Source organism: Lepidochelys kempii, chromosome 5, assembly GCF_965140285.1.
Source record: "Lepidochelys kempii isolate rLepKem1 chromosome 5, rLepKem1.hap1, whole genome shotgun sequence".
Classification (NCBI taxonomy): Eukaryota; Metazoa; Chordata; order Testudines; family Cheloniidae; genus Lepidochelys; species Lepidochelys kempii.
The window spans coordinates 54,036,100-54,056,035 of NC_136384.1; the positions used below are offsets into that span (position 1 = coordinate 54,036,100).

Consider the following 19,936-nt stretch of genomic DNA (forward strand, 5'->3'; position numbering starts at 1 on the left):
TCAATTTTTAATGTCTTTTCTGAAAAATCCACATAGTAAACTGCAGGGAACCTTATTTATGCCCAGGAAGAATGGTTGGATGGGATCTATTCCAAGACTCTAGATAAACTGCTGCAGTTTCTAAGAATCACCACAGACATGACCACCGTTCATTCTAAGTGCAAGGGGGAGATGGAGGGACAAAGTAAAGACTCATATGTGAGAGAGGCTAGGCACATTACTTAAATACCATTGTGATAAAAGTTGTATAAGAATCTGAACAGGATAGAAATAACACTACCTAGTGTTATCTGTCACTCTGTGTCCTTGGGGAACCAGGGCGCAGTATCCAACCTGTCTGACTCACAAAGGACCCCCTCTCCCCCAGACTCTGCTTGAACCAAAGCCGATCAGAAGAAAGATTTACAAAAAGCAATGAAAAGGCAGTGGGAGACATACCTAAACCCCTTGGACAAGGGTGACAGGATTAAGAAAACTCCCCTAGCCTCATTTGCATTGAAGATGGGACAGGGAGGCATCTCCATTAGCATACAGAATGGAGAACAGAGATTCCAAGGCAAGAACCACAGTGAACTATGGGACCAAAAAAGCAGGAAAGCACTGCATGATGGGGGAAATCTCTGCTCCAGATGCTAATGAACCCATGCTTGCACATACCCAGCTCAGTAGTTATCAGACCAATTCTAGTAATAAATCCTTTATTGGTATCCAAAATACTGAAGCTGCTTAATTCCATTGTGAGTTCTGTGGTAAACCCAGGACAAACAGCTACAAAAAAGGGAGGGGTAGTAATTAGTCCCAGGGGATTAAAAGGCCTCTCCCTGTCCACTGAGGAGATAACCAGGGGGAAATAAGGTTGAGTTGGAAAAGGGGTTGCTAGGGAGCTAATTAGGTTCAGCTGGCTCCAACTGGTGGAGACCTTTTTAAACCCTCCCCTGCGTGGAAGGAAGGGAGAGGAGAGAGTGTGAGAAGCTACCAGTAGGCTAAGGCCAACAAGACACCGAACCTTCGAGGAAGGGAGGCTACACTCCACCGCCCCAGAAGGGAAGGAAAACTAACACAAGGGATTGATCAGGGAAAGGAATAACTGGACCCTGTGCTACCTGTAAGGATTTGCCTTGCCCAAGCCGGTGTCTCAAAGGCTAAAAAAGACTGAGTCTGCTGAGGAGAACAAGGTACTTTGCCACAGTTCCCTCAACAGAACACCGCCCACTGCAGGAACGATGAGTTCCTATTGTGTAGTCTGAACAAAACAACTTTGGTATACTCCCTCAAGGCATCAGTTTACCCACAAACAAATCTAGTGTTCTCCCTTGAACCATTGTTCTTTCCCTACAAAAACCCCTACCCTGTATCCAACATCTGCACCAGTTCTACTGTGACTTCATCTTCTTCTCACTGATCGTACTGGGGTGCTCTGCCTGTCTCCAGCACTCTGGACCCTCAGCTACCACCACCAGCTAGGACCCCCAATTGATTCAAGGTTCATGGAGCGGTGAAAACCCATCTCTCTCCCTCTGTCTTTCTCTCTCTCATGTGATCAGTTATAGTTTTCCAAACCTGACTTTTGTAATCAAATTTAAGTTAGATTTAATATTATAACTGTTTTGTTTGTTTGGCTCCCTTATGGTTTTTACCTGGTAACAAATAACTTTCATAATTAAGCTGGTTGCTTCTCTCTCTCCTCCATCTCCCCTTCCGTGGGTGTTTTTCGGCTTCCTTATTCGCTCTGCAGCAACGCTCCTCGTACCTAAGATAAAGATCCCTGCAGCGCCCAAAAATCCTGTGTGGTTTGCTTATCAAGTGGGTTAGTACCAGAACAACTGTAACGTGAAAGTGGGGACAGGAATGTGCTGAGCCTGGGACATATGAAGGTGACAGCTTGGGAATGCTACTCGACCCAGCCTATTGAGTCCAGTGAAATATAAGGCGTCAGCTTGGGAGTGCTGATTAATCCGACGCTCTCAGACACACTCTGTTAATGTGTGTGTGTGTGTGTGATTCTGGGGCTGGTAGAACCCAGCCCTGGGGAACCTAGGTCCTGAAGGATAGTTCCATTGGGAGGGAAAAGTAGAGCTCTGTATGAGAACACAAGTGACACAAGCAGTACGTTAATAGAATTACAGAACACCGCTCCCCTAGACGAGTAACCCTAATAAATGAGCATACCCCCAAAGTAATGGGAAAATCTGGTAACACTGTGGTAAGTCCTGTAGCCTGATTATAGGTTATGTATTAATTATATTGATTACTTAAGAATTCCCAGTTATCACCTTGAGGGTTGTCAGGTTCTTGTCTCAAGATTAGGGCCAGTGTTATTTGAAGTATTATATAGTTGGGAACCCCGACGTGCACAGCTGTAACTCTCACACTGTAGGAACTCTTCTATATTTACAAATAGTTTATTCATACATTTAACACAGTCACAAACACTCCAACTGAGTAAGGTAGATCGATACTACAGAAAGTACATCTGAACCTCCATATACTCACACCATCCCTCGCAGAACAACTTGAAATGTTAGCCATCATCTTCCTCATCACCATCACCTTCCCCCTCATCACCAGTGGCCATCATTCTAGCACCTTCCAAGGGCTACATTTCTCTCTCCTACTACCCACAGGCTGGGATGCAACTTTTATAATATGTTATGCTGACACCACTATGTCTGCTGCATATTCAGTAGGGGTTTCTTCCCCTCTTTCTTATTTATATTTCCTCACCTTACTAATGTTACTAATGTACTAATGCCACCTTACTAACGTTGGTGTGTTCTTCTCCTATGGGTTAGTATATCAAAGATCTCAACTTATTATCATATATGTCAATTCATTGTCACGGCACTCTCGTGGTTAGTCATCTGTGGATGTTGATTCATGTTCCTGTGGTTAATAGATGTCATTATGGTCAAAATTCCCCCTTGCAAATTCTATGTTCAGTTCCCCAAAAGTTACGGGAGACTGTTAGGTCATTTATCTGTGCCAAAGTTCATAGGCCTCAAGCCTTATGCTAACTGCTGAAATGAATGTCTTACAGGATATAGGTTCCCTGCATTACTGATGAATATAATGAAACAGAATATAATGAAGGCAAGGCAGTGAAGATAATGAAGGCAAGCTAGCCCTTAGAAGGGCTGACTGGAAAACAAGAATTTAATTTCACACAAAAGACCTTGCTATATTTTTTGTGAAAAAAATATATAAAGAGAGTGCCCCATGAAGAATAACTAACAGCCCAGTGGTTAGGGCACTGATATAGGAAATGAGAAACCTGAGTTTAAGTCCCTCCTCTGAATCAGGCAGAAAATCCCACCATAATTTACTAGAGACAACTTCCCGCTAGCAGAGCCTAAAAGGACAATTTACTACTTCATGTTCCTATTTTACTTTTAAGTTAGGTTCTGACTCCAAGAACATACTTCTGCCCAATTCCCTTTCCCTTATTCTCTCCCCTTCCTTCTCAATGTTTACATTCAGGAATTTCCAACTCCCTGCTGGACTTTATGGAAGGAAACAGATCTTAAGATATTTAAGATGTTTGTTTTTTCACTATGGAATTATAATAGTTAATAATAAAACAACATAGGGTAAATTTTTCAAAAACTCCCTTGCTCCTAAATATCACATCCGATGAAGTGAGCTGTAGCTCATGAAAACTTATGCTCAAATAAATTTGTTAGTCTCTAAGGTGCCACAAGTACTCCTTTTCTTTTTGCGGATACAGACTAACATGGCTGCTACTCTGAAACAGGTGGTTTTGAAATTTTTACCTGTAATAGATTTTGGACCTGAAATTTAGGTAAGTAGGAAAAGTGCATATAACACTTGTGAACATATATTGTACCTACTAGTCAGTAAGTGTGCACAAAAATAACACAGGGAGTCAATGTGAGAACTAAAATATCCCACATGGAACAAAAACTATGCAATTTGCATGTGAATACTATTAAGCATATATTTTACATATTTGACTTACATGAGACCATATAGAGACTAATATGAAAGTGGCCCCTGTTATATGTTACATATGAGATTGGATTGTAACATATATTGCCGTGCAGCAAGCTTTATTAGGTAACAAATAGTTAAAGTAGCTAAATGCTAGTCCAATACACACACATCATTAAAAACAAACAAAAAAACAACCTATACAAATCACCAGCTAAGATTAGCTACAAATCTGATATCAAGCTTAAAACACTACTCCTTAACATATAGCCATTGGATTTGTTATTCCACTGCTTTGCCATTTGTGTAGTCATGAATCCACCTGTGTAAATAACTACACAATTTGCATGGTAATGAAATCCCATATCCATTGAGTGGACATTTCCATTTGCAACTTTCCAAAAATATTTTTTTCTGGGCAGAGATAAAGTATGGAGAATTTCAGCCCCCAAAGGTATGTTTGAGAACATTACAAACATCTGAAAATGGGATTCAAATAGAAGACATGTCAATCTTAACTACAACAGTTACCACTGCATCTGCTATAATGCACGCTGACTTACTTTAAGTGGGCATGTGTGTTATGTTGCTAGACAGAGAGGACACAAATAGAGGGTCCAACCCTAAAATCCCTTCTTGGGCAAATTCCTAGTAAAGCAGATGAGAATTTTGTCTGCAAAAAGATGTCAGGATTGGGCTTATGACTTTATAAGTATCAAAGGCTGTCCATCAACAGCTGCTGCTGCTAAATGCTACTATAGCACTAATGAACAGAGATGTGGCATATCTGAAAAGCTGACTCTTTGATAAGAATCTGTTTTTATGTACAGAAGATTCTTACAGTTACAATGGATTATTAGAGTGTGTCGTGTTTTTATATAAGATTTGTACATTTTACACACAAAAAAGCTGAAATTAGGATCCTCTCCCACCCACCTTTAATCTAGGATGCATTTATGACAATGAACAAGAATCCTGCTATTAGTTTACCACTTATCTTCATCAGTTTCTTAAATGACTCTGGCAACTGAGTCGAGGAGATTTTTTTTTTTCTACCACAACTCCATCTGTTACCTGAATCCATGGCCATCTGTCATTTTCTGCAGCAGTCCAAGCATTTACAAGACCCTTCTTATTAAGTCGTGCATAGTACGGATACCATTTCTGGAGCCCAAAAAGAGCCCGATGGGTGGATGATGCAGTAATTTGTTGGTTTGATACAATTCCTCCTTCTATTCCCAAGGGGCCAGAGCATCCTGTGAATGAAAAAAGGGGAAAAATGAATACAACTGAAATGATCGATTACTCAGATTCATGACTGACATACTTGGAATAGCAGTTAAATTAATCCGGGGTGCTACTGGTTTCAAATATGTTATTAGCAGAGATCTAAAGCATCTAAGAAGCACTGTACTTTCATTAGAACTGAGCAAACAGTACAAAAAAATTGTCCGTGAATAGTTAATTACATTCAACAACTGATTAACTTCATGACTCCTTTTAGTTTGCTTTCCACAAACATTTGAAAGTCTGAGTTTTATGAATGCAAGTATTCACAAAAATGTACTCTAAGCCTGAATGCTGCAATATTTGCTAAAAACAAATTCCAAATTGTATAATCTGTAAAATTGGCATGTTGCCATTTGTGCTGTGATGGTCCTCTAGCCAACACAGTGGGAATTGTGAATATTGTAACTGAATAAATAATTGGAAATTTGCACTGCATTGGTTAGTTACGTAAATAACCTTGTATTAAGTCAGGTCCCTGAGTGGAGCTCTTTTGTATCTAATTGATGCAGCACAAGATGTATATTCAGTTGCAATATTTACAATTTTATTATAGACTTTTTTGTGACGCCCATCACCAAGGTACCTAAGCACCTCAAGAATGTTAATGGATTTATCCTCCTAAGACACCTATGAGGTACTACGACATTTGCACATGATTGGTTATGCAAGTCATTCAATCAGGGAACAAAACCCATAACAACATGACTTACATGAGTAACCAGCACAGAGAAAAATTTGAGTATTCAGACTTCACAAATATTCTGCTGACTGAGAATAATTTGCTGGAAAAGAAATGCAAATTATTTCAAGTGAATGTGATTTTTTTTTCCCTGTTCCAAAACAATTCACAAGGGGAAATTCATTACATGAGTTGTTTGTAAATTATTTGCTTAGCTCTGCAAAAGATCTTCTGCAAGTTTGTGGGCCATATATACCTTGGGAATTTGAAACGGGATAGTAGAGAGCAGACATTTACAGGCATTGATCAGGATATACAATTGAGTGAATGACAGACACAGGGATGGATTTAAGTGACCAGCTGCAATTTTATTAATTTATCACTGGGAAGTCGAGTTAGGCACCCACTCCCTGCTCCCACATACCAGGCATTTAACTGGGTCTAACAGTGAGTTACTGGGCTCCCACCATATACCAATAACTCAAGGTAAACCCTCCTCGGCCTCCCCCGGGACTTAGCTCACCTCTGAATTCTCTCTCTCCCTCTCCCTAAAATACGGGATAGAGGTAAACAAGGAGAGCGAAAGCTTATGCTCAGATAAATTGGTTAGTCTCTAAGGTGCCACAAGTACTCCTTTTCAGTCTGTAAAGAGTTCACATGTCCCCTTCTCCTACAGGCACAAGGTCCACCAGCAAAATCTTGGGTCTCATTTACCTCTGGGAACTGGTCCTTTTCTCCTTACCTTTATCTGCACTAGCCATGGGGGCTACGGCAATTAGCTTCATTGCACCCCTATCCTACTGCCTGGCACGTATTTCCTGCTGGCCCTTAAGGTCACAGAGTCAAATGTCAGCCTCTCCATGTGACAGATGGACTCCATTAACCCTAAAAAGCTCAGGACCTGTGTTGCAAGTGTCCCTGTGTGTGATCACTCAGCCAAATGCCTACAAAATTATCCAGGCAACTGCACAGTTCATACTTTTCCAGTTCCTGTTGATGCAGGTTGGCTCAACAGATGCCTGACAAATTCACCTTACAAGCATCTTTGACCAAATCAAAACATGCTAAGCCAATTCCACATCCCTCTGAATCCTAATTCTTGCAAGCACCAAGCTAACAGGGACAAGAGGCTTTTGAAAAATCTCAGGAGAGTTTACACAGATGGGGCAGAGGTGCATCAAAGCCATTTAGCCCTGTGCCATCAGCCCAGCCAATGGGAAAGCAGAGGACTCAAGAAGGAGGGAGGCAGACTTATCCTGCCAAGCATGTGTTCTTGCAGCCTCTCCTCTTTCTCCTCCAATATCCTGCTGTCCTATCAACATCCCCTCCTGTTGATCAGGAGAAGGGAGACATTTCAAACTATATTTGCACACCTGAATATAGGCATTTCCACCTTAAGCATTAACTGAGAATTAATTCCTAAGCGTTATTTCTGTACAATTCTTACTACACACTGTGATAAACTTACAAATAATTTAATTTAAACAGACAGTGGGGAAAAAAATGACTATTGCAATTTCCTCCCTTTCCCCGAAGCTGTGGCAGGGAGGCAGCACTGGTAGTCAGTGGCAGCATGACCACACCACACGATCCATCGTCTACAGCCAAGCTCTGCGATACAACCGCATTTGCTCCAACCCCTCAGACAGAGACAAACACCTACAAGATCTCTGTCAAGCTTTCTTACAACTACAATACCCACCTGCAGAAGTAAAGAAACAGATTGATAGAGCCAGAAGAGTTCCCAGAAGTTACCTACTACAGGACAGGCCTAAAAAAGAAAATAACAGAACGCCACTAGCCGTCACCTTCAGCCCCCAACTAAAACCCCTCCAACGCATTATTAAGGATCTACAACCTATCCTAAAGGATGACCCAACACTCTCACAAATCTTGGGAGACAGGCCAGTCCTTGCCTACAGACAGCCCCGCAACCTGAAGCAAATACTCACCAACAACCACATACCACACAACAGAACCACTAACCCAGGAACTTATCCTTGCAACAAAGCCCGTTGCCAATTGTGCCCACATATCTATTCAGGGGACACCATCACAGGGCCTAATAACATCAGCCACACTATCAGAGGCTCGTTCACCTGCACATCCACCAATGTGATATATGCCATCATGTGCCAGCAATGCCCCTCTGCCATGTACATTGGTCAAACTGGACAGTCTCTACGTAAAAGAATAAATGGACACAAATCAGATGTCAAGAATTATAACATTCATAAACCAGTCGGAGAACACTTCAATCTCTCTGGTCACGCAATCACAGACATGAAGGTCGCTATCTTAAAACAAAAAAACTTCAAATCCAGACTCCAGCGAGAAACTGCTGAATTGGAATTCATTTGCAAATTGGATACTATTAATTTAGGCTTAAATAGAGACTTGGAGTGGCTAAGTCATTATGCAAGGTAGCCTGTTTCCTCTTGTTTTTTCCTACCCCCCCCCCCCAGATGTTCTGGTTTAACTTGGATTTAAACTTGAAGAGTGGTCAGTTTGGATGAGCTATTACCAGCAGGAGAGTGAGTTTGTGTATGTATGGGGGTGGGGGGGATGTGAGAAAACCTGGATTTGTGCAGGAAATAGCCCAACTTGATTGTCATGCACATTGTGTAAAGAGTTGTCACTTTGGATGGGCTATCACCAGCAGGAGAGTGAATTTGTGTGGGGGGGTGGAGGGTGAGAAAACCTGGATTTGTGCTGGAAATGGCCCAACCTGATGATCACTTTAGATAAGCTATTACCAGCAGGACAGTGGGGTGGGAGGAGGTATTGGTTCATATTCTCTGTGTATATATAAAGTCTGCTGCAGTTTCCACGATATGCATCTGATGAAGTGAGCTGTAGCTCACGAAAGCTTATGCTCTAATAAATTGGTTAGTCTCTAAGGTGCCACAAGTACTCCTTTTCTTTTAGCATGATCTTAGGCATTATTATATATCACTGACAAATGAGATAAATATAAAACAAATTGTAGTTGTGTTGACTTTGGGGTGAGGGCTAAAAGGCCTCTAAAATACTTGGAGGGGCTCCATGTTTATTGTTTTCCAAATGACAAAACCTGCTCTCTGTTCAACCACAAAGGATGCTGGATGAGATCCTGCCCTCACTGAAATCAATGGCACAGATCTCAACAGGACAGGATTTCACCTGTTATTTCTAACTGCCAACCAAACTCAGTCTGAAATCTAGAAGCCTAGTTCTGTTTTTCTGGTCACCCACCACCAACAATTTAGATTCTGCAATTAGAGCTTAATTAATAATTCTGTGGATGTGCAGGAATCAGAATGAAATTCAGTTCACCCTCCCACAGCTGTATTGGTTCTACAGTGGTAACAGGAGAAAAAAAAATAGTAAAACCTTATCTTTGTCACTGACAACGGCAGACATGACAAAGAATGAACCTGAGGAGCAGAACTGTTAATGATGTGCCATTTTTACATAGTAAAATCCAGCTTGAAAGTTGACACACCCAGTTCATCAGAAGGATTTTGGACCCCTTTCTAATTTGTTAAAATAAATCCATTGAGCCTGAGCTCAGTGGACCGCATCGTACCACCCTACTTGTAACACTGAGCAGAGCACTTACTACGCTCCATCAACTATGACCATATACCATCAGAATTATATGTTTTCCCTAGCTTTTTTGGGATTAATCCTAAAATCCACAGCTAATTTCTAGATCCAGGGAATAGTTACTGCACTGTACATTTCTTAGTGTAATTGCACTTGTCTTAATTTGTCAAATTGTGCTTTGTCAATTTGTTTAAGGCCATGTGTACACTTACAAGCTTACAGCAGCAGAGCTGTACTCATACAGCTGTGCTGCTATAAAATCGCTCATGTCGTCACATTATGCCAATGCGAGAGAGTTCGCCCGTTGACATAATAAAACCAGCTCAACCAGCGGCAGTAGCAACGTTGACAGGAGAGCTTGTTTTATGACTTATGCTGGCAAAACTTATGTCACACAGGGGGGTGTTTTTTCACACCCTTGAGTGACAAAAGTTTTGCCGACATAAGTGCTAGTGTAGACCTGTCCTAAGAATGAGACCCAAAACTCACAGTTTGTAAATGAAAAATCCTAAAATACAACATTGGAGATTTTTTTTAACTTCAATGTGCATTCCAAAACATACCAAAATGAAGCACATAGCCAACGTTAGACTAGGTATTCATGTCTAGATAAAGATAGCAAGGCATATAGAACAATCATAGAGAGATTTGCATGTGCAGTTGTAAGATCCACATTTAGACGGTTATTGTTATCCAAGGTAATATTCAATAACATTAGATATTTTCAATTCCACCTTTTAAGGACATTTAAGAAAGAACAGATCACACAGATAAATGCTTCCCATTACTGAGGCACCTCAATTATATTCGCATAATGGAATGATTGGTCTATCTATTATTAAAACAAAAAAAACCAGTTTAATTACACTTTTGGTCGGTGCTATAAAAGGTGTAGGGACAAAATTCTACTCTCAGATCGAGATCTCATCTTGTGTGCTGTATTTTCCCATATTCTGTTTCTACAGGAGAAGAAGAATATTAGCCAAGATCTGCCATGTGAATCTGAGATCAGATATTTGCCTTCACAGAACATGGAAGTGCCTTATAGTTAAAGTTCTCTCAGAAATTGCTGACTTGGTCATGAAAATAAACTCAGTTGTGAATTATTTTAAAATCATGTTTTAAGACAATCTGTTTTAATTTGTGCAAGTGCTGTGAAGTTCTAGTTTGCATTATGCAGTTTGTTCTGACAGTTCTCCCTAGATGAGTTACAGCTAATAAATACAAAAAATATGAGTTATGTTATTAAGTGTGAAAAATCCTTGTGCTTTAGCTCAATGTATGCAAATTTTATTTTATTTTATTTTGTTGTGCAAAAGCAAAATTTGCAAAAATATTCTCATTTGCACAATGACAAAAGCCACATTTTATTTTTTCTTTCTGGTAAACAATGATTCTCAACAAACTTACTTCTGAAAAATCTCAGCTGAAGCACGCCATACATCAAGTTTATGTCAACTATTTTGCATCATGGGAGTATTGGTAATAGGACAACTGCTGCACAGGATTTGCAATTTGAGTCACAGTTTAGATATTTTAAAGATTGCTTTTCTTTTTCTGCAAATTAAGATCTAAATGAGTCTTTTTAGTGCTCAGATGCAATGACATATTGTTGGGTACTAAAACTGAAAGAAGAAAAAAAAAACCCCCAGAGCTTTTTGAAGATTCTTCTCTTTTTAAAACAAAGCTGAGGTACATATTTTTTCTCCAGAGCTTATACCAGCTGTACTCCCTCTCTCTCTGTCTCTCTCCTGGCACCTCCCTATTACAATCCAAAGTTAATTTAACAGAATTCATGACAAGATGAGAAATTGGAGCCTCAGAGGGAGGCAATTGCTTCACTAAAGTGAATCTGTGCAACTCAAGCTGGTCAATGCCTGTCAAAGTAGGTATGCACTTTTATGAGTTAATGCTGTCATATCAGAGTCTGACAGTAAAGCTTGATAAAAAAATAAAACGTGTGAAAGTTTCATAGCAGGTTCATGATGTAGAATACGGTTAGGAAGATTTTCTCATCTGGAGCTGTTACTGGAATAAAAAATTCTCAGACAACAACTGGTGTACACCGAGTGAAGTGCCACTGTTGCTTCTCTTAGACTCATTAAAAATAAACCCACACACGCAAACACTATGTACAGAGTTCACAAATTTAAAAGGAATGCCAATAAACCTAATGGCCATGAATGGAATCAAGAAAATGTAGGAATTAATGTAATACACACCTTCAAAAACCTGAAGAGTTGAGAACCAATTTACCCTTTTAATTCTCCCAATAACCAGCATCAGTTTGGAATGAAGATAAGCACTAAGGGGTTGCTTTAGCATATAAGAAGACAGATACAACAAGGGCACAGGATATCACCAATATGAATCGAAAAACAATTGGCCATCTTTCCAGGGTCCACTTCTAGAATACAGGGCTTAAGGATCAAGTGGCCTCTGCTCAAATCATCCAGCCCACAAAGGTAAATTCCATTATCATCCACCAACTAAACCAAACCAAACCAAACCAAACCAAACCAAACCAGTACTGCCCCATTTGGGCCAAAAATTGCTTTATGATATTTTCAGATGGATATTAATATAGAAAAATGCTATTGATTTATAACCTTAGTAGGTAAAGGGGCAAATCTTTTTAGGAATGATTGAAGAGAGAATAATAATAGTAATAAGCAAAAAGATCAAGGGGTAAGTCTTAGTTCACTGGACAAACATGTTTACTTGAGTGGGTTTAATGCTGACTTCCATAATTTATTTCAAGCTAGAAGTTAAGTAAAACCTCCAAATATTTTAAATGTTGCTTGAAAGTGTGTAGACTATGCCCTTGCAAATAAGAGAATAAGATTTCTTGTTACTTAAGATGAAGTATGGCTGATTATGCAGCATGAATACATAGCTTTCATTTATTTGGTTGGTATATCTCCAGAAAATGTAATAAAAACAAACAGATTTAAAATGGAAGGTATGCAAAAAAAAAATAAATTACTTTAGACATTTGCAGTCCTCTCTTCCTCCAAGCACCTCATTTTGTGGAGTGAGATTACTTTGACTGTTCTTAGCACAGTATGGTAATTACGCTGACCACAGAGCCTGACAATGGGATTACAGATGATCTCCAATACTGCAATAATTAATGCTGCTTCATGCATAAACTTTCCTCTGTGCAATTTAGACTGCAGCCTTTCCTCCCACTCCTACAGTTTGTTTTATATAGGATGCTACTCTTCAGACAACACTAATATTTTAAAGGATCTGATTAGATGGTTAGGAACAATCATTTCAGTAAAAAGAAAAGGAGTACTTGTGGCACCTTAGAGACTAACCAATTTATTTGAGCATAAGCTTTCGTGAGCTACAGCTCACTTCATCGGATGCATTCCTGTAGCTCACGAAAGCTTATGCTCAAATAAATTGGTTAGTCTCTAAGGTGCCACAAGTACTCCTTTTCTTTTTGAGAATACACACTAACACGGCTGCTACTCTGAAACCAATCATTTCAGTAGTTTATTATAATTTCCATCCATACTCAATATATGATGGACTGCTGATGTGGGAATTTCTAAATCCATAGAACACTAAAATCCTCTCTCATGTGCAAAGACAGAGAAAACAGGTTTTGTGCAGGAGAGTTCTGTAGTGGTTTGTACTCAGAGAATCCTCCCTTCCTTGGTCTGTAGTGTACTAGTGAGACTGCTTCATCGCTACCGAAACTTCTGCAGCAACTGAACCCCTCTGGGTAGGAGAGACTTGAATATTTGTTGATCCTTTAGTTATGTCCCACACCCGCAGCCCTCCTTTAATACCCAAACTACTGTACATGGAACCAACACAGAGCACATAGTGCCAGACTTTTTTTAAAAGTATGTAGGCATCTAAAGATGCAGCTATCCCCATTGAGATTTAGGCACCTAGGTGCTTTTGACAATTCCTTTAAGCACCTATCTGCACCTTTAGGTGCCAAAATAACTTTAAAAATCTGACCCACAGTTTCTCTGTCATTTTTCCCCACTATGCATTAGAACAATAGCAGCTCTGATACGCTGACACTAGTGAGGACAAAGCTGATCAGTGCTTTTAGAGCTTTCATTAATGCCAGTCAATAAGGGTATGGCTACACTCGCAGATTTAGAGCGCTTTGAGTTAAAACAGCCTTCGTAGAGAGCAGTAGGAAAGCACTTCAATCTGTCCACACTGACAGCTGCAAACGCACTGGTGTGGCCACATTAGCAGCTCTTGCAGCGGCCACAGAGAGCAGTGCATTGTGATAGCAATCCCAGGATGCAAGTGGCTGAAACGAGCTTTTCAAATGGGGTGGGGTGGGGTGGGGTGGGGTGGAGTGTGACAGGGAGCGTGTTGTGTGTATGTGGAGGGAGAGAGAGTGCATTTGTGGGGGACTGAAAGCATGTCAGCATGCTGCCTTGCAAATTCAGACAGCAGCAGACTCCCCCCCCCGCCTCTCTCCCTCACACACAGCATTCCACAGTAACAGCTTGCTTTGTCTTGGAGCAGATAAGCAGCCAGCTGTCAGAAACAGAGCTTTCAAAGGGCATATCCACATTTCTACAGCGAGTTAAAAACAATGAGAAGAGTGGCCACTTGACTTAAGGGGATTACGGGACGTTTCCTGAGGCTGATCAGAGTGCAGTAATGCAACACCTTGTTCACACTGGAGCTGCGGCGCTCCAGCGGGGGCGCAGCAAACGTTATTCCACTCGCCGAGGTGGAGTACCAGCAGCGCTCTACGTGCCTTGCCAGTGTGGACGGGTAGTGAGCTAGTGCTCCCAGGGCTCCTTTATTGCACTGTAACTCACAAGTGTAGCCAAGCCCTAAAGCTCCCTCAGGTAAATTAAATTTGCACACCAAGGTACAAAAACTCCTGCACTTCTCCCTTCCATTATTAAGTTTTACTTGGGGTAAGGCTTTTATTTTTAAGATACCCCAAAACTATCATAATCATTCTAGTTATGGTAGAAAAATATTAACAATAATTTTCAGATTGTTGTAAACTTAATCAGAGTTGAGTTTGGTCTAATCTTTGGAAGCCTGTTCCACAGCCAAGAACGCTAACTGAAAAACCTGGCTTCCCATACACTTTGACCTGGATTTATTAAAATGCATTCACCCACTGGAACACACCAATTGAAAATTCTGAAGTTCTGAACCAATGCCTTGAATTAGCCACAGGGACAGAATGAAAATGACCCTTAATATTTTCTTAAAAGTACTAATCAGGTACTGTCAATTTAAACCCAGCTTGTGAAAAAATATATACACACATGTACCCACTGTGTCCATGAAACTCTGCATTAATGCACTGAAATATTTATCTTTAAAGATACAGTCAGATAACTCCTCTTGTAGATAGAATTGGAAAGACAAAACACCATTACACTGAAAAGTCACCTGCATTACCCTAGCAAATTTATGAGAGCTGCAATGGGAAAATCACATCAGTACAACTAACATTCCTCCAAGACACCCTGACAATGAGAATCTTCACTGGACTCAGTTGGATTATACTGGGCTTTTCAAGTGCCGAATCTCATTTTGCAGCACAGGTACATTCTTTGTGTATTATACTTTAGTTTTTTAGAAGAGCAGCAAAACATATCTTCTAAAAAATGACAACAATATTGCCAGTTACAAGACACATTCATTGAGACTGTTTAAAAACTACCAGCTGCAGTAATATGAATTCTGCATTGCAATAAAATAGATGTTATTTGGAAAGAACTAAAAAAAATGGAAGAACTTTACAATATAGTGCTGATGTAAAATGCTAAATATGAGCTATAACCACAGTAGAAAACCTGAATTGCATGCAAATGGCTAATATTTAAATTCTGCTATCCACAAGATACAGTTTTCAAAGCTTCTAAGGTGTTTCCATCTTCTACCATAAAATATATAACTTCTTTATAACTGGAAACTCAGATATCAGAATTTATGCCCTGATCCCGCAAGATGTTCCATGTAGGTGAATCCATGTCCATATTTGTGGAAATGTCTGCAGAATCAGGGCTACAAGCACCATGCTACAAATGTGGGATTAAACTGGGGGAGGCAGTGACCTATATTAGGGTTGAAATTCAAAATCAATATTTCCACAACCACTGTTCTCCATATGCATAAAATATGATATTTCATTAAATGATTGCATAATGTGTACAATAATACAAAGTCTACATTTGCAACTGTAGGTCTTAGTATAGGAACAGAATTACAAATTCTGCTTAACAATAATACTATTGTAATACACATGAGGCTCTATCTTCACCTAACTTTGGGCACTTAGCCTAGGTACCTTCAGTTATGGAACTGGATATCAACACTTAGACCACACTTTTCAGGCATGGGTGCCAGCATATGCACCTACCATTACAAACAAAATAATACAATTCCTTCCTTTATATTAAATAGTTTAGACTACTAAATTCATCAGATGATACTTGTGACAGACTGTATACCTATGTTCACCACTTTTACAAGACTATAATAAATTCTGTACAAAGTATTCCTTGTGAGGTATCATTTGAATACTTATAATTTGCTGATCATTATTTGTCCTGGTAAAAATATATGTAGCAACACTGTATGTAAAGTTATAAGATTATACTGTATGACATTGCTGAAACATGCTCCAAGTTTAGAAAAGCAGACATAAACCAATTCCTCAGAGACAAGGGCAAACTGATGCTTCAGCCAGGTGTAAACAAAATTAATTGGACTATCACATGATTAAGCGGCCATGGCAGGAAGAAGGATGTGAGCGAGAAATTTATATGATGTGTAAACAGACTGGCTGTTGCCTGAACCCCAACTGGAGATGATTCTCTCAGAGAAGGAAAAGATACAAAAATTAGGAACAGAGCCCCCAAATCACCTCTCTCTCCTCATCCCTACTCATGGCATCAACAAAGTTTGAAAGACAAAGAAAGCCTCATTGAACTAGGGGGAGTAGTCCTGGCTGAAGGATTTCAACCAGACCACAGTAAGTATATGGTAAGAGAAACTTTTTTTTTTGTTTTAAATTCACTTAGCTTGTTAAGTTAGGTATTAGTTTGCATTTTACCTTTTATTTCTTTGTAACCAATTCTGACTCACATGCCTCATTACTAAGGCTGCAAGTTTGTCTCAGAGGTCATAGATTCCTGGCAGCCCCTGGGTCAGTCGCACCAGCCACTGCTGGGGCAGAGTTGGGCCACTGAGCACCTCTCCCCAGCAGCAGCAGGAGTTTGGGTGGGGGTCTCAGGACTTGGAGTTGGGGCACAGGATGGGGTGAGGGCTCGGACGATGCTTACCTAGGGGGGCTCCCTGGAAGCAGCGACATCCCCCTCCCATAGCTCCTAGGTGAAGGCGTGGCCAGCCAGCTCTGCATACTGCCTCCGCCTGGAGGCACTGACCCCGCAGTTCCCATTGGCCGTGGTTCCTGACAAATAAAAGCTGTGGAGCCAGCAGACTTGCCTGGCCATGCCTCCACCTAGGACCTGAGGGAGGAGGATGTTGCCGCTTCCACGGAGGTGCAGAGCCAGGTAGGGAACCTGCCAGCCACACCAACCCACCCCCTTCAGAACCAGCAGGTGTCCCGGGCTGCATACCGCTCCCCGTCCCCCCCAGCAACTGTAGGGTTCCCGGGTCACCCCCACAGCATCCCCAGGAGTCCCGGGCTGCCCCGCCCCCCGGGGTATATAGTACAAGTCATGGACAGGTTATAGACCATGAATTTTGTTTACTTCCCGTAACCTGTCCATGACTTTTATTAAAAATACCCATGTCTAAAAGGTAGCCTTAATCGTTACTTGTAATCACTTAAAATCTATCTTTATTTAGTTAATACACTTTTTTCATTGTTTTATCTAAACCAGTGAGTGTTGGAATTGAAGTATTTGGCAAACTTCATTTGAGATAACAGAGCTTGTGCATATCATTTTCTATTAATGAAATGACGGACTTTCTATGAGCTTGTATTTTGCAGAAGGAGAGCTAGGCAGTATAAGACTCACATTTCTGGGGACAAGTCTGGGATGGGGAGTTTGCTGGTGTTACTCTGCAAAACAATTCAGGAGTGGCTGGCTAGAAGCATTCATATAATTCAGCTGAGAGTGATTTTGCATGCTAGAGGCTGTGTGTGAACAGACCAGGAGTGGTTGTTCTCACAGTGAAGCAGTGTAAAAGGCACCCCAATTGGGGAATTGACGGAACACAGCTGTTCAACCATCCAGATTGTGCCCGGGGGAGTGTCACAATAATGCAGACTATAGTGGAAGCCTCAGCACTTTTTCTAGAACAATGTGGAAGCTAAATAACATATTGCACTGCCAATAGTGGCATGATTATGCAGTGAAAGACCTTAGCAATGCAGCTCTATTATAATGCAGATGCTCAAAGTCGCATTGTTAATGATTCTGTGAGAACCTAAACATACAATTTCTTGACGCGATTACAATTAAAGTTTGAACCTGTGTTTCATTAACAGAGTTTAAAAAATATATAATTTCTTTCTTAAATGAAAACACGTTTTAAATAGTGAAAAAGAAGAAAGATAGAGAAGTTCAATCTGAGGGGCAGTAGCTGTTCAGTATGAGAAACAACAGAAACAGCAATCTAGGCTGGCACACAAAAGATGTGAATTCTACAGCATCTTTTCTTCCAAAGGTGTGTCTTACTATATCCTAGGCTATTCATAGTTTAGGTTCTGATTCTGTAACTTCCTGTGCTCTGACACATCCTGGGGCCAATGCACTGTCCCCCTGCAGTCAACAGGGCTCTGCTCAGACACAGGTGTCCATCCACATTCAACACACTGATAACAAGAATAGTATTGAAATACAGGTCCTCAGCATGACAGAACTAAGCATTACAACCAAACCAGATATCTAATTAATACAAAAATTCTCATTTTTTCCCCATGTGCATTAGATGCCACCAAATGCACTATGCAGAAACCCAAATATTTCCTCCCTCTTTCTCTTAGAAGCATAGAATAGAATCATAGAATATCAGGGTTGGAAGGGACCTCAGGAGGTCATCTAGTCCAACCCCCTGCTCAAAGCAGGACCAATACCCAATTAAATCATCCCAGCCAGGGCTTTGGCAAGCCTGACCTTAAAAACTTCTAAGGAAGGAGATTCCACCACCTCCCTAGGTAACGCATTCCAGTGTTTCACCACCCTCCTTGCGAAAAAGTTTTTCCTAATATCCAACCTAAATCTCCCCCACTGCAACTTGAAACCATTACTCCTTGTTCTGTCATCTGCAACCACTGAGAACAGTCTAGAGCCATCCTCTTTGGAACCCCCCTTTCAGGTAGTTGAAAGCAGATATCAAATCCCCTCTCATTCTTCTCTTCCGTAGACTAAACATCCCCAGTTCCCTCAGCCTTTCATCATAAATCATGTGTTCCAGTCCCCTAATCATTTTTCTTGCCCTCTGCTGGACTCTAATTTTTCCACATCCTTCTTGTAGTGTGGGGCCCAAAACTGGACATAGTACTCCAGATGAGGCCTCACCAATGTCGAATAGAGGGGAACGATCACATCCCTCGATCTGCTGGCAATGTCCCTACTTATACAGCCCAAAATGCCATTGGCCTTCTTGGCAACAAGGACACACTGTTGACTCATATCCAGCTTCTCGTCCACTGTAACCCGTAGGTCCTTTTCTGCAGAACTGCTGCCGAGCCATTCGGTCCCTAGTCTGTAGCGGTGCATTGGATTCTTCCGTCCTAAGTGCAGGACTCTGCTCTTGTCCTTGTTGAACCTCATCAGATTTCTTTTGGCCCAATCCTCCAATTTGTCTAGGTCCCTCTATATCCTATTCCTACCCTCCAGCGTATCTACCTCTCCTCCCAGTTTAGTGTCATCCCTTCTGGCCTAACATACTATGAATCTATCAATAAATCTGTCACCAAAAAAACATGCAATTTTTTTCTATTTCTTATTTACATGATGGAAAAATGTAAAGGTTCACGTTTCTACAATATAAGACAAAATATATGCACTGTTTGCCAAACATTCAAGAATCTACAGAGCCGAAATGCAGGAGAGATCCATAGACAGGCCACATTTAATTGATGCTTCCTTTTGTACAAAGAAAGGATGAACATGGAAGGTTTTTGGTCAAATCTCTGCCGCACGCCATTCCTATTGCACTGTTCTGGTTTCATGAAGGTGATGGAATCTGGCTCTATCTACTTTGTTTTGGAATTATCAGGAAGCATAGACCCAGTGTAGCCAACTCCAACATCTTCCACAATTTCCAGAACAGACTTAGGAAGGGGTGCGACTGAAGGATAACAAGAACCTTTGGTAATTGCTGTCAGATGGAGCACATTAAAGAAGCACACAGGTGGTTCTAATATGTACTAGGACTGGTGTCAAGCAGAGAAACAAGAAGCCATAACTGGTTCCCTGACATCCCATCCCAATGCCT

The 19,936-nt window shown here is 40.8% G+C and overlaps 1 protein-coding gene across 1 annotated transcript in view; it reads right to left on the reverse strand.

Annotated features, from left to right (window-relative positions):
* EDIL3 (EGF like and discoidin domains 3) overlaps positions 1 to 19,936 on the reverse strand; it is a 392,956-nt gene that overhangs the window by 128,316 nt on the left and 244,704 nt on the right. The window contains exon 6 of the mRNA XM_073344422.2: positions 5,023 to 5,204. Coding sequence (XP_073200523.1) covers positions 5,023 to 5,204 — 182 coding nt within the window. The remainder of the gene's footprint in view (positions 1 to 5,022; positions 5,205 to 19,936) is intronic.